At 43.7% G+C, this 16,349-nt stretch overlaps 2 protein-coding genes across 2 annotated transcripts in view; both read right to left on the minus strand.

The window, feature by feature from the left end:
- gch1 (GTP cyclohydrolase 1) overlaps positions 1-15,224 on the minus strand; it is a 20,449-nt gene extending 5,225 nt beyond the window's left edge. Inside the window, exons 1-3 of the mRNA XM_084046135.1 lie at positions 14,532-15,224; positions 7,386-7,495; positions 426-481 (exon numbers count right to left, since the gene is read on the minus strand). Of these exons, the coding sequence (XP_083902261.1) occupies positions 426-481; positions 7,386-7,495; positions 14,532-14,913 (548 nt within the window). The 5' untranslated portion in view covers positions 14,914-15,224. The remainder of the gene's footprint in view (positions 1-425; positions 482-7,385; positions 7,496-14,531) is intronic.
- On the minus strand, positions 3,873-4,877 carry LOC311036990 (DNA polymerase beta-like; the record flags this gene model as incomplete). Its single annotated transcript, XM_084046016.1, has 1 exon — positions 3,873-4,877. The coding sequence occupies one exon, from the start codon at positions 4,875-4,877 to the stop codon at positions 3,873-3,875; it is 1,005 nt and encodes a 334-aa protein (XP_083902142.1).
- Positions 15,225-16,349: the final 1,125 nt, after the last annotated feature.

The following is a 16,349-nucleotide window of genomic DNA, read 5'->3' on the forward strand; positions in this document are numbered from 1 at the left end:
TTTCTATTTTATGTTTTGAGAACAAGAAAACAGCCAGCACTTATGAATATCCGTTTCACATAGATAGCGTTGACAATGCTGAGGAAGACCGATTAGGTTGAAACTCGTCCATTACTCTGTCTTGGTGAGGCATAATAAATCTATGTGAAAAGGACATTCATTGAGTGCTACTGTAGCTGTTTTCTTGTTCTCATGATATTGTTGGGCCGTGCACCTTTTATTTAATTCGGTGTTGCAGGCATTCTGCTTTAAAGTGCATTAGCTCTCTGTTTTATTTAACACCACAGTTATAAATATCGGTAGAAGGAAGACACATATAACAGTACGTCATGAGTCCAAGTCTCCAACTGGCTGAGCCAACTGGAGACTCCGACAGATGCGTCACTGAAGCAGTGTGTCATGCATACATTTGACATTTTACTTACCTGGCCAGTTTGCTGAGTCCAAGGACCCTCTTGTTAGGGAGGTAACCGATATGAACCTGCACAGAATGGACACACACCACATTAGCTTTACTTGGTACTATGGAGGAAGATGCAGCATTACTAGCAAACACAAAATATGAATCATTCTACTCTGCTGTACATTTACAGTACCAGTGGTGGACAAAGTATACTCTTGTAAATACGCAAGTATTCAATATTATATTCATAAGTACAAATTACAAAGTATGTTTTCAGAAATTGACAAAAATAGTGAAACACAACACGCTGATACGCGTTGTAGCGTGTACATCGGTGGTCAATTCATAATATATTTTTTATAAGTTTCAGTTACAAGAGTCCCTTCCTAAAAATGTAGAGGAATCAAAAGTACAGTATTTCTGTTTAAAATGTGACGGAGTGAAAGTCAAAATGTACCACAAATGTACGTAAGTACAGTCCTCAAGTAAATGTACTTAGTTACTGTCCACCACTGTAGAGTAGATGTTGCATTTCAGGCATTTAGTTTTTGATCTAGTAGTTGATGCTCAGTGATTTTCAAGTGCCACCGTAGAATAAGATAAAGTTACTTCCTTACAAGCAACCAATAGTAAGGACTGCAATGATGCTTCTTGTAAACTGACAAAAAGGGCAAGAGCATATCCAATTGTAGACCCTCTATCCAGCAAAGCTACAGAGCGCAGCAGAGGTGACTGAGGACATGGATGTTTTAAGACTCCTACATCCTAATACTGTCGAGATGTCACAATATTAACAAGAGAAGTGTGCTCCTCGGCACACATACAGTATGTCTGCCAGGCCGGGTTGCCTACCCAGGGCTGTGTCCGTTGTGGGGTGCACAAGTCAGGACACAAGGATGCTGCTGGGGTAAATAGAGTTTGTACGACAGACAGACAACGTTTGTGGCGTAGTCCCCTATGGGCAAAAGTGAACGCGCTTTTGGAGGTACACACTGGTACACATTATAGAGGCCCCATAAGCAATGTGATACCAAATTGGGGATGATTGGATGTTCATTACAATATTTCTTGGTAAGAAAGAGGCTCCACCCACAAATCTTTTGAGGCAATCACAGGTAAATGGTATGGAGTATCAAAACTCTGTTTGACGGTCATTGACAGATTTGACACATGACGTACGAGACCATTTGTGCCAAATCTAAGTGAAAATAAGTCACATTTCTGCAACAGTGACATCTGTAGCATTCGCGGTGCCCTCTATGGGTGGAAGTGAAATAAATCGCTTTTGGCTCTGTGCTGTTTAGAGGCCCCTCAAAAAGTGTGTTTAAAATTTCAGGTAGATTAGACATGGTTCATGATTTGTGAAGCTTTTTTGTAAACGAGGCCCTACAGCAAATTATGGGAGCTGATCGTAGCAAATGAGAATGGAATTCGAAAAATGTGACTGGTACATCTTAATCACATGACTCGAGATAATGTGTACCGATTTGTGTAGGTTTTAGACAAAATCTGTAGGAGTAGTAGTAGCCTAAAGCAAAAAAGCTAAAAGTCTGAGTGGTTCGCACACTAGCTGGTTGGGCCAACAGGATACGCTTCTGCTCTCACATGCAGAGATGGAGGGACAAGGCTGTAATAAGGAAGCAAAATGTGACAGACAGAGTGGCTGTGCTCAGAGGATGTGAGGCGAGTAGATAAACAACAGATGAGAAAAGGGGAGGGGGCAGAGAGGCCGGAAAGATGAGAGGAGGTGAATACGCTGGTGAATTGCTATTGTCGATTGCCTGAGGACCACACACACACACGCACGCACGCACGCACGCAGGCACACGCACACGCACACACACACACACACACACACACACACACACACACACACACACACACACACACACACACACACACACACACACACACACACTCAAATGTCAAGATGCAATTTGTTGACAAGTGTGGAAAAAGGGCAGCAGCAGCAACAGGCATGCAAAGATCTCTATTTCTTCTTTTCCCTTCTCTCATCTCTCTCCCTATACCTGCTGTACACAACACCCCGTTATGTTAAACATATGTCCATCTTTATTGGTACATACAGCAAGATTCAAGTCCTCTTTTACCCGGACATGTCCTCTTTTGGGGGGCTGTCCAGCCTGTTCGGGGGGGGAACATTCAATGCTTCGTTTGGAAACACTCTGAGAGGCGGATTTCCACCCCGAACCATGTGTATTATTCATAATAATACTCTGCCCTGCGCTCCTTCGCTCAGATCAAAGCAAAGGCTCGCTGCACTGAGCCGAACGAATGCACTGCAAACGCAAAGGAGATTTTCTCTTAACCCCTTGAACCCCAGCATCCCCACTCCCAGCACGTCACAATAGGTGAACACTCGTCAAAAACAGCAGATTCACACGGCCACAATAAGCCATGACGCAACGTGAGCCCACAGATTGGCCACTCTCTGTGAAGAGACTTGAGAGAAAAAGGAGTGGCGAGTTGGACCCCGGTCAACAGAGCATACAGGGTCCAAGCATTCAATATCCATGTGACCTACCCAACTTGACATGCTCTCAATTTCCCTTGGTAAATAAGATAAATATCTTTATTCATTAGGAAATACTAGACCTGCTGTACCGCTGTTGGTAGAATACCCTGCGAGGTATCCATTACCACAGTACTAATCTGTGTTCCCAGAAGTTTTCGCCAGCTCTCGCATACAAACGGGAGGGGCGAGGAAACTTCTGGGCCAGAGCCCTGGTATTTGTGTAAGGGATGTAACTTACGCTCAGAATCTGAGCGGACACGCCTCTTACCGGTCTGAGAGCTGTGCAACTCGTCTAAACAGTCTGACGAGAGGCAAACAGCAGTACACAACAATGGCGGCCGCAATTTCTCAAGGAGAAATTGCTTCCCGTCGCTCCTATTTACATGCAACACCCACTGCATGTGGATCCCGCCCCCTTTTCTTCATTGGCTGTTGATTTGAATCAGAACGCAGTGGCCGTGCCCCTGCTGTCCAGGCTCTGAGGCAAAGTCTCCCAGACTACCACAGTACTAATCAATGGGTGATTTATTAATAGGGACCGGTTTATGCAATACCCATTATACTTGGTGTACTTGTTGCTGAGTACCCATTGTACCCATGTCAGAGTCACCAGTGCGGTATCCACTAACATACGACCGATCGACTAAGCATGGAGACAGGGGATCCCTCATATCGTCAAAAGCTGCTGACAAGGTGTTAGTGACATACATGGGCATTGGGCATAAATGGGAGACAGACAGACAGACCCACAGATACACTCATTTTGTGCCTGTAAAAGAATGGAGTTGTAGTGCATGCTACCACTACTGGTGCTGCAGCAAAAAGTTGGGCCAATCCGTGAAGCTCATGGGTTGAGTTGGCCAATCACGGAAGCCGATGCCTACATTCCCCCACTGACAGAGAGCTTTTTCCTGCAGAGTCAGCTTTTTTGGTTCACTCACTGCGGTCCTTTGGCTCTCTGTATCTATACTGGATGTAATCAAAGATGTCCCACTCACTGTGCACCTTCAGAGGCTCGCCTGGCACTCCGGTGACCCCTAGTTTACGTATGGTGTACTCGTTAAGAGTGAAGCCTTTCTCCAGAGCATGAGTTCTCATGTTCTTATTAAAGATATCACTCCCAGTGAAATACAAAACACCACAGTAGTACTGGTCCTTGGGAATTAACCTGATGTCAAAACGCCTGTGAATGTACTCATATTTGTTGCTGCTCTGCAGCTGGCAGACACCCATGAACTTGGTGTCTCCTTTGGATATAATGTCTGTAACAAATCCAACAGATTCAAAGTGTTCCACAACAGCATGGAGGAGCTTTGGCTGCTTCTCAGTCTGAGAGGTGAAGTCTGGGTGGGTCAGTAAGAGATCAATATCACCGCTGGATGCAAGCCCTCTCCTGTAGCTTCCACAAATAGTTCCTATGTATGCTGGGTCTACATTCTTCAACTGCTTTTGTAAGAAAAGTTCCATTGTCTTCATTTCAGCTCGTGGAATCCGCTTCTCAAATTCCTCAAAGTATCTGAGTCCTATCTGTTGATGATGGTTTAGCTTGTGTTCAATGTTTTTCAGATCTTCTAGTGTCGTCACCCCCTCCTCAAAGAACTTCCTGGCTGCAGCAGGACCAATTCCAGTAACTCTGGTGAGGAAATTGATGGAGGAGCTTGAGCCATCATTACGGATCTCCTCCAATCTCCTTAGCTTGCCAGTCTGCAGGAACTCATCAATCTTTTCTGCAATTTTAGCTCCCACACCGTCCAGTTTCTTAGCCTCTGTACCACTTTTGATCTTCTGGGGATATTTGGCAATGGTAGAGGCAGCTTTCCTGTAGGCATTGTATTTGTGTATGGCTCTGTTGACATTCCTCTCATAATTGGCCAGTTCGACTAGAAAGTCTGTTATTCCTTCGTTTAGGGATTCCTCGGGTGCTTTCCTCTTACTCATAGTTGATTTGTCCTTCACTTAATAGTATGATGGTAAATGTGTTGGTATTGCATTGTTGAGCTGTCGAGTGCAAGTCTTTAGCTATTAACACGCCAGCATGTCTAAGCTAACAATGACCACACCCGGAAATACCGAACTTAAATGTTAAAGGGCCTCCGATTGATTTAAAAACCTGGCCAAATTTGGCGTCATACATCATATATGTCAGACAACTGACGTCATAGATGCCTGATCTCACAGGCTGGTTACATTAAGTCAGAGATTTACATTGGAGCCCTGCTGTTCCGACGTGGATCCCAAGATCCACATGATTAGATGTATTTCTGCTTGACAGACAGCTTAGCTGTTGCATCTGTGTCATGGGTTTGTTGGTCTCTGTAGACAGTTAAGGGCTTTTGGGTCAACATTATATGCTGTAAGGAACATATGCAGTACTTGTATTATTGGATCCTATCCTGTTATATTATTCAACAAGGTGATCAAAGCTTAAAATGCCTGGTTAAGTTCCTTTATTATGTATAAGCACAGGCTAGTCGGGCGCACGTGAGCGATTGCCGATTGAAATAATCAATATGTAGGCATATATGAACCCACAATATATATCGAATGTTGAGGACACTTAAGTATTGTCATGTACATTTACCCTGCACACGTCACCTCTGTAATTTAATTAATGAATCCATTATCCAAACGTTCTCTTTTGGACTGCTTCAGGACATCTGACAGTAGTAGCCTAAACACCTACAGTACTTTACAGGTCACACAATGGACCATTGATATGCATCCAGCCAGGGTCATTCATTCCTATGTTAATTCACGCTGTTGACACTCGGCACAAGTCTGCAGCTTTTGTAAGCATTGGTAAAAGGTGCAAATGGCTGTTTTTGACGGATATGCGAGGGGCAGCCAAATGAGCCAATAGAGGGTCAGCCAATGTATCTACTGCTGTCGGAGGAGCACTTTTTTTTTCTTCTCACCTCCGTCTTTCAGCAGCTACTGTAGCTGCCGGAGTTGCCCATTGGTGACTACACTTCTGGTATGTATGAGATAATATGATCGGGTATTGAACCTTCAAATATCCATTGAGTGACTTACTGTTGTTTTTATTTTATTTTTTACTTTTTTTAATCAGTGCTGATAAGGAGTTGTCTGTCTCTGAGGGAGATGGGTGAGTCATTGTGGTGTTATGGGAGACAGACAGATTGATAACGTAGGTAGAAACGTGGCTGGGAGGAGAGGACCCTAATGGCCACATACACTGGCAAACACAGGGTTTCCTTTTGTGAGTGTGTGTGTGTGTGTGTGTGTGTGTGTGTGTGTGTGTGTGTGTGTGTGTGTGTGTGTGTGTGTGTGTGTGTGTGTGCGCGCGCGCGTGCGTGCGTGCGTGTGCGTGCGTGTGTGTGTGTGTGTGTGATTCACTGCTGTCACCAAAGCCCATTTACGTGGTGAGAAGGATCAACAGCCAGCCTAATGTCTTAAATGGCTCACTCACACCCTGCAGGCTACAATGAATACACAAGGACGACTGTGGCAAAGAGGAAAAGCAGAAAGAAGATCTCGTCTTTACAGCAGTGGTTCTCAATGTGGGTCCACAACAAAATGAGTTGATATAGCGTATTAAAATCTGTTTAACCACTTCAAGTCGCAATGTTTTGTGAGCTTGTAGAGCTGCTTTTTAAAAGATGTAAAGGAAAAAAAAAATTGACAGCATAAATCTTGTATGGCACAAAATATTTTCTGATGAGGGTCCACAGACAAATACATATTAATTTGGGGGTCCGTGACATGAAAAGGTTTGAGAACCAAGGCCAATTATGGCAAACGCTCCAGGTGGAGCCAGGAACGAGCGACTCTGGACAGAGATCTTTGGATAACTAGATCTCAGCTATAATCTGATTGGATCTCATGTTCCCTCTCTTGTCTCCGCTGGTCCAGTCACACCCATGTTCCTTTCTGACCATGGTTTCTGTCTCTGTCTTATCACTTTAGCCCACAGGAAGTGCTTCTTTCTTTTCTGAACAGAAAAATAAAAAAATAAACACACAGGTCTCCGCCAGGTCAGGTACGTTATTCTGGCCTCCTGGTGGCGCTAGAATAGGCCAATGTGAAAAGGGTGCCATTTATTCTTAGGTCTTTCACGGCAATCAGACACTGCATTCATGATTTGAAGCATTTTGTTCCAAAAATGTGTTTTGCTAAATTAGACCTGCTGGTGGCGCTATAACAGGCCAATGTGAAAAGGGTGGCATTTCTTCCTCGGCCTAGTGGGAATGTGCGTGTGAAAATTCACAGAAATCGCAAGCTGCGTGCATAGTTTGAGGCTTTTTGTTCAAAACGGACCAATCCTGCAAACTTTGGAAAATACACTATAAATGACATTGACATTGACAATCTGAATAATGTATAATGGTTATTATTGGAAAGTAAACCCTTTCCGGGTGATGCTGCAACAATGACCTCCTGACTATGCAATCAATTTGTGTGTGTGCGTGCGTGTGTGACCCCTACCCTGCCGAAGATAGGCACCAGGTGATGCTCACACATGGAGAACATGTCAATGTCTTTTACGATCACCATCTCATCATGGTCCTCATCAAAGATGGCGTCATTCATTACATCTGTGGAGGGGGAAACCAAGTTTTTAGTCAGAGGCAGTGCACTTTCTTCATATTGGAGTTGTATTGTTAATATGTTAATACGTTGTATTGTTAGACACGAGTGGGACTCAATACCAGGCTGGGTGAGGGGTTCAAAGGGCCATCCGCCCAAACGGATAACCTTTCTTCTTTCTTTCTTCTAACAGAAAGCAAGTGCATCAGACCGGACTGAAACCTTGCCCAAATCTGGATTCATACAGTACTTGAGACTGACATCACAGACTGGCCACATAAAATGGTAAATAGTGCATTAATTCAAAGCACTTTACAATGACATTACAATCAGCAATCATTCACACACACATTCACACACACAGATGGTGGAGGAAACCATGCAAGGCACCAGCCTGCTCATCAGGAACAGTTAGAGGTAAGTGCACTTCGATGATAACACGGGTGAGCCATGTATCGAACTGGGAACCTTCCAATTCCCAAGCTGCCACTCCACCTCCTGAGCCACTGCCGCCACACCAAGTCCAAAATCCACATGGGAGCCATGCGGTTATTAGACCCCATATTGTTTATTGTCTTTTACTACTACATTTGTAGTTCTTAACATTGTCAAAAATGATAATGACATACATTTTTATTACACTTTTCTATAGCACTTGTCACACAGCCATTAGCCTCGATCTCCAGGCTTTTATTTTCCTTCGCGTTTTGCTCAAAAATAAGAGTCTGGACCAGCCTGTTGACATTCCTGGCATAGGAAGTGGGAGTCAACCTTTCCTTTCCCCAACCAACCAGAGTGCAGTGGGTGTCGCTCCAAATGTTGTGACATCAGGGCTCTCATTACTGCACATTGGGGGAGAAGGAGGGGCGCGGGGCGGGCGCACAGATTGGTGAACCAATGGGAGCCCACGCATTCTGTCTCCGGAGAATTTGAACCCGCCCCTATAGACCAGATATCAGATGCGCTAGGACAGCCTATACACAGCTCAATGTGCTTTACAAAGCTGAGAAGAATATACAATAAAATATAAAAACAACAACAACAACACACAAGACAACAGAAAGTGCAGGAGATCAGGGCGTGTCAGTAACTGACTGGATAGTGTGGAAACCTCAAACATTCTATTTCGGATGGAAATAATCTTAACCACTTGGACCCTAGAGGGGGGGGGGGGGCAATCGTTGAAAATATCCAGTCTACAAGTCAGTTGGGTCGCGTTGAGAGCTTGTAGATTTGCTATTTTCGGCAAAGAGATTTGGTGTCGAAGGAAAAAAAGAGCGGGCCACGGACAGAGCCGGCCCCAGTCAACTAACTATACCAAGTATAGAGGATTTAAGTAGTAAAAAAAAAAGGTGAAAGATCAACACACAAGTGATTCATGGGACAGATAGAAAAACAGACAGACAGACAGATACGGTACATATGGACAGACGGATGCTGACAGACTAGTGATAAACTTCATCATTGGTCATTGGACCTGGCACCTTACAACTGTCTCCATCTGTTACGGTGCTTCTCCCCTGGAAAACGCTGCTGTCTAATTATAGATGGGATCCCGTATGCTCTTTCTGATGTGGCTTTATTGCATTTCTTGTTGCCGAGGGCTCATATTGTGGCTTCAATAAAGGCTGCTTTATCTGTTTGTGGCTATGTACCGGCCTCTCTCTCACGACCGCACGTTTTAATTTCCTGACTGCCTATCTGTTTGAGCAAGGAAGGGGTGTGTGTGTGTGTGTGTGTGTGTGTGTGTGTGTGTGTGTGTGTGTGTGTGTGTGTGTGTGTGTGTGTGTGTGTGTGTGTGTGTGTGTGTGTGTGTGTGTGTGTGTGTGTGTGTGTGTGTGTGTGTGTGTGTGTGTGTGTGTGTGCGTGCGCGCGCGCGCGCGTGCGTGTGTGTGTGGAGACTCCACAATAAGTTAGCGAGTCAGTTTGACTTGTTACCTCAGATGTGTGTTTCTTTGTGTGCACTGGGTGTCAAAGGAGAGTACGTGTGTGCTAACAGCTGCCTGCTTGGTAGATGGGACAAACGGGGACAGTTAGATTTTCTCTTGAACTTCACTGTTTATTTACCCAGTCTGTATTCACTAATTCACTCCACTAAGTGGGCATTGACCTCAGGTAATACAGCATTCTGACCTCAAATGAAATAGAGATAAATCAGTAGCAATGTGCCTCTATCTGAATTTTCATTTCTTTTTTAAACATGCTTTAATCACCCTAAAAAATGCAATTAAACAGTAACTTTTCCATCATACAATATTGACTGTTAAAGCGATGTTGAACTTTGGTAGAACTGGCCATGATATACTGAACGTGCTAAATATCGTCAGTGTGGCGCAAGATGTTGAAGTACATGAGAGTTTACATACCCTGGATAAATAAAGGTTTAACAATGATACTAGTAGTATATTTTTATCCTATACTATTAGGTATAAATAGTAAACCTCAGCCCCGCTGGTGTCGGACAATACACCAGCTATACCAGATGTGACTCCTGCTGCCTGTATGTGTGCGCTCTGGTCAATCAGCATTGATGATAGGAGAGCGTGGGCCATGGTTCGTGTCAGCAAGCAGAATGTGACAGCTGCTCAGCCATCAACAGCCAACACCTCCGCAAACACCCTCTATGCTCAACCCCAACACATCACACACTGCACCTGTGAACCATACACAGAAATAAATGGACAACAATCTCACTGTGTGAAGTGACATCAGGAGGAGAGGCTCACATAAACCACAAAAATCTTGATATACAGTAATATTTGATAACACTGTCATTCTGCTTCCCCTGTCACTCTCCAAATGCATATTATTATAACTAACTAACCTTGTACTGATCCACAGCATCCACATCAGAAACTAATCTCAAGGCATACATGGAGAAAACAATGAGACTGCTGCAAATTAAATGAAAAAACAAATGTATAAATGAACATGCCCATATTAAAAATATTTGTTTCTCCCTGATTTAGTTGCTATGCCAATTGATTCCTCCCCACACACAATTGCATATGTTTTCACTGCTGTTGTATCCTACTGGCTCACCTGCCAGTGAGGAGCCCCCAACTGGAGGACTTAGTGCCTTCGTCCTACTCCTCCCGCCCAGGAGGATGGGCATGGCCTATAAGCGGAGTTACATCATAATCCAAGGAATCCAGGGGAAGAACATTTTATTGTACGACCTATAGTTCGAGAGTTATACTGTAGGTCAAAATGTTAAGCAGATAGCGCCACCATGAGGCCGATTTGAAAAATGTGGGGTGGAGGTTCTTCCTTGGCCTACTTTGAGTGTTAGTGCAAAGACAGACAGACAGACAGACAGACAGACAGACAGACAGACACATGGACAGATGGACAGGGGCGAGTATGTGTGTACATGCATGGCATGCATGTGTATATGTGTGCATTGCATGTGTGTGGGTGTATGCATGCATGTGTATCTGTTTGCAATGCATGTGTGTGGGTGTATGCTTTTATGCAAATGTGTGTAGTGTGTGTGTGTGTGTGTGTGTGTGTGTGTGTGTGTGTGTGTGTGTGTGTGTGTGTGTGTGTGTGTGTGTGTGTGTGTGTGTGTGTGTGTGTGTGCGCGCGCGCGCACGCGCGTGTGTGTGTGTGTGTGTGTGTGTGTGTGTGTGTGTGTGTGTGGGGGTGTGTGTTTGTCACTCATGACTGTGTCCTCATACAGTACATATTCACATCCTGTACAAAGGCACAACCCTGGGCATGTTTTCTAGAGTGAGTGAGTGAGTCATTCACTCAGAGACGCACGCATGCACGCACTATCACACGCACACACACGCACACACGCACACACACGCACACACACACACACACACACACACACACACACACACACACACAGTCCCAATCCAGATTTTTCTGATCATACAAAATAGGGTTATATTGACGTGCATTCTTAGACGTTTTGATTTGTTGAAATTGAAAACCTTCCTACCCCATCATAAATAAAAAGGGCTGTTTTTATCACAGCCACAAAATATTGCAAACATAATTTAAAATTGATGTATCTGTTCCTACTGTTTAATATCAAGGTCTGAGTGAATCAACTAGAGAATAAAACAAAATGTCTCATGCTGTTTATAGTTGGGCAGCGGGCTATGTTGGTTACTGGTTGGCCGATGTCCCCCAGGGGTTTATACTAGGCCCCCTACTTTTTCCATCTATACCCAGTTACGATGTGAGCTTGTATAGATCTGCCATTTTCGCTGAATGTTCACCCCAGAATAGGGTTCATGTATTAAATGTGCCCTAGGCCTACGTATAAGTTGTGTTTAAACGTGATTTGTAAGTAGCAGTTTATTTCTCAATATAAAAGTGCTCAGATATGCTGAGCTGCATTTCTATTTACACACACACACACACACACACACACACACACACACACACACACACACACACACACACACACACACACACACACACACACACACTTGTAGCAATAATACATCAATTTTTTTTTCTTTACAGCACTAACACAGTACCACCAAATGCTCTGTGTTAGTCAAACTTCTGAATCCAAATGTTTTGTTTTTTTTACTTTTTCTGCTTTAGGGGTCAAAGGGGCGGTTCTAGAAACAGCCAATCGGGAGAGGGGAAGAGCACTGCTTAGTGTCTTTACAGAACAACACATGTATGCCATTATAACTGCCCAACAACGCACACACCACCTCTAAGGTTTCTTTTAGGGTGCGCATGCACGCACCGCACGCACGCACGCACGCACACGCGCACGCGCACGCGCACGCACACACACACACACACACACACACACACACACACACACACACACACACACACACACACACACCCCTCAGAGGTGCGATGGCCCTTGATCAGATGGACCCTTGATTACATCATTAATACTTTAGATAATGATATATGGCATTTGAAGAAATGGACATAAGCTACTGCAGCTCATAGGAATAGATTACACTTCGTATAACTAACCAACTAACTTTGTAAACCACTGTTCCTGTTAAATGTATCTATAGGATTGAAGAGCAACTCAACATTCTTTGAATGTGTTACAGCTTAACAGTACACAACCACAGATTTCCTCCCCAACCCCCCAACGCCTCCAAACTACCTCCAGATGCATTAAAAGGGAGGCTAGTTCTACAAGGAGAGGAGGTCCAACAGAGTGAACAGAATTTTGAGGAGGAAGAAAAAATGGGAAGAGGGGCAGCTCCCTTGTTCAACCACTCCAGGAGGTGGAGTGGAGAAGTCAGCCCATATGGATGCGGCTGGTAGTACCTCACTCTCTGTGGCTTGCACTGTGGTGGAAAGTGATGAAGTATGAGTACTTTGTTTGTTGCAGTAGCCTACTTACCAACATTTTTCAATTATTTGTTCTTTAGCTAAGTTTGTTTACTTTTGTCACTTGACATTTTTACCCCACTGCATCTCCAAGTAACAAGATACTTTTTTACTCCACTACACTTAAAAGCAATTATCTATCATTTTTGCTGTACTAAGCAACTACTGTATCTATACTCCACTACGAATATTTTAATACATTTTACAAGACAACATTTCTAACAATTATGTTTCTACTGTTTTCAGCACATTTAATTCTTCCATATGAAATGGACAAAAGCAAAATGAATCGGTCCAATTAGATAAGTGGATTTATGTAACATTTCAGGATTGCTGGTATAGGATTGTTCAACAATGATGCATTACGTCTTCATCCTTTAAAAGATTATTTATTTTGATAGTGACAGTGTGTATAGAGAGACAAGGAAGGAAGGGAGATGAATAAATGCAGCAAACGGCCTCGGGTTGGATTCAAACCCACCCAGGCCAGCTGTGGCAAGGACTTTGCCTTAACATGGTATGTATGTGCTCTAAAAGTGAGCTACCTGGGAACCCCATCTTCATCCTTGTAAATTACAATGACTGAATTTTTCAATTTATTTTTTGAATTAGTTTTACTAATTTAAATCATTAATCATCATCATCAAATATATTACTTGCAATTCTTTAACATCTAAGAGCAAATTATACTTTTAGCAAAGTAGAAAAGTGGCAAGCCCCTGGGCCAGGCTGTTCTTTTTTTTTCTATCCATGCTTTTTTGTCAAGTGGGAATAGAGTCTCATTTGCATTTGCACATATATAGACCTAATTACCATTTACCAACTAATTATAGAATGATGGAGAACATGATTTCCTGATTTTCCATGTCCAGAAATCATGTTCTCCCCCCCATTCTATAATTGGTTTGTAAATGGTAATTTGGTATATAGGCTGTAGCCTATAGCTACTGTTGTTCAATAAGTAGCCATAACATTCTTGAATTGACAGCCATGTACATCGGATCAGCGGGTAGCTGTGATGCCACCTGTTGATCATCATCAGACTAAATCCCCGAATGCATTTAATTTGATACGTTTTCATCAGTGTTGCCAGGTTTTGAGAGAGAAACAAGCAACCAGGTCTAGGAAAAAAAGCCCAAAAGAAGCAACTTATGTCATCATGATTTGTGTGCGTGGGGATCTCATTTTAAACAAGCTTCGTGCTTTATGAGCCTTCCAGTCTAGCAGACCTTGTATTGTGAATCTGTACTTCCATGGACTGTTGTTCTCATGTCTTACTAAGTAAAGTACATTAATCAATCAATCAAGTACGGCAGGCCACATCATGAGCACTTTAATTAAGCATCGGCTGTTTGAAAATAGCCAATCTACAAGCTCACAACGCCTCGCGATGCGACGCGTTGTGAGCTTGAAGATCTGCATTTTCAAAAACTTTTGCAATAACATGTTGAATTTTTGGAATATTCTTTTGAAACATTCTAACAACACAAATGCTCCCCTGGGCACAAAACTTTTTCATGAAAATATTTGAGAAGCACTGGTTTAAATAAAAAACAAAAAAAAAACAAATAGGAAGCAAGCCTAAATGAGCAAGTACACTTTAGAAACCAGCCCAGAAAACCGCATCCCTACCAATTTTTACAAAAAACTTTTACAGAAAAAGAAGCCCAAAAGTCGCTTATAATAAGCGGACATGGCAACGCCGCTCACCGATGATCTTCTCCTGGTATCCCTTGGTGAAGAACTGCATGGCGGTGGCCGCCCTCCACGGGGTCTTGAGGAGCCCCTGTCTCTGGGGGTCCTCTCCCAGTCCTCTGAGGATGGTGGTGTAGGCTGCCGCCAGGCTCGGCAGGCTCTGCTCGTTGTCCTCCACGCTCCTGGTGCGCTCCTCTCTCCAGCTCTCCATGACAGAGGAGGAGGAGGAGGTCTTCTGGGAGCCGCCGGCGCCGCTCGACTCCCCAGCGCCGGTACTACCCGGCGTCGGCTTCCTCGTCTTCCCGTCAAAGTGTCCGATCGCCACGGCGTCGCTGTCAGCGTCACCCGCGTCTTTCTTCTCGCTTTGGCCATACTGACAATGTTTGGAGCACTCCATAACTCGAGTTTTTTTTTTGACTTTTATTTTTCTTTAAACGGTGTATGTTCTCTTCTCTCTGTCTTTCGAAGGATTTCTGTGGATGTTGTTGTCGCTTTTTTTATTTTATTTATTTTTTACCCTGAGATCAAAGTGTCTAGAGGAGAAGAGGGAGCGCACATGTCGCAGTTTCAGCATCCTTCTGTCTTTATAATAAAGCCACAATAATCCCCGAGGATCCCCATTGGTCGGTTGCTTGTAGTAGGCTACGTCACGTTCAGCTGAGTGACTCACAGGAGCCCCCGTTTGAAATCTCACTCTCCACGCTATAGCTCCGACGAGGTCCCGCTGTCTCGGTTCCCGGCAGAGGTAGAGTCCGTCCAAATGCAGTGAAGATCACCTTTTTCGCAACATCGTATCCAAAAGGTAAATGTAGTCCGAGACACCTACAGATGTTTGCCATTTCGCCGGAAAGTAAAATTTAACCGACGGGGTTGAAAAACCCGTTTAAAACGCTTATTTAGTCAGCCTGTGTCATGTTTTCCCATTGTAGCCGAATCGGAAGCAGTACTGGCACCTGCCGTCGGGGGGTTCTTCCGGATTGAATGGTAAACCATGGCACAGGCTGACTAAATAAGCGTTTTAAACGTGTTTTTCAAGCCCGTCGGTAAAAAATTACTTTCCGGCAAAATGACAAACATCTGTATGTGTCTCGGACTACCTTTACTTTTTGGATACGATGTTGCAAAAAAGGTGATCTTCTCTGCATTTGGAAGGATTCTACCTCTGCCGGGACCCGGGACAGCGGGACCTCATCTCAGAGCTAACGTGGAGAGAGTGAGGTTCCAAACGGGGCTAAGGAGAGTAAAGCTAGGCAGACGGACCATGTTCAACCTATGTAACCGACTAACCGTTAACCACTTTCACCCTTTAGGAGGGGGATTTTTTTTTAAAACATCTTCAGAAATAGCAGATCTACAACCTCACTCGCTTGTCAAGTCAAGTTTATTTATATAGCACGTTTAAAAACAACAGCAGTTGACCCAAAGTGCTTTCCAAGAGACAATAGCAACATATAGACGTAGTCCAGTTACAACAATAAAGCCTATAGCATAATTCGAAAATACAAAAAACAACAACAAACATTGACCTCATGGGGAGATTATTAATGGGAGATTATTCCAAAGTTTAGGTGCGGCCGTAGCCCGGTCACCTTTGGTTTTGAGGTGTGCATGAGAGGTTTTGAGGTGTGCATGATAGAATCATACAGAGAACAATAAAATCCCTAAAATTGATCCTTGAGGGATGCCACATGTATTTGGAATTCAACCACATGAATCCACTTAAACCTATAGGTTACTAAATAAGCAATGCAGGGAAGGGCTTACATTGCTCTCCTGAAATTGTTCTAAGCGTGATCTTAAAATAGCGTTAAATTGGTAAACTGATTGTGATAC

The sequence above is a fragment of the Gymnoscopelus microlampas genome, assembly GCF_963454915.1.
Source record: "Gymnoscopelus microlampas genome assembly, chromosome: 1".
Taxonomy (NCBI): domain Eukaryota; kingdom Metazoa; phylum Chordata; class Actinopteri; order Myctophiformes; family Myctophidae; genus Gymnoscopelus; species Gymnoscopelus microlampas.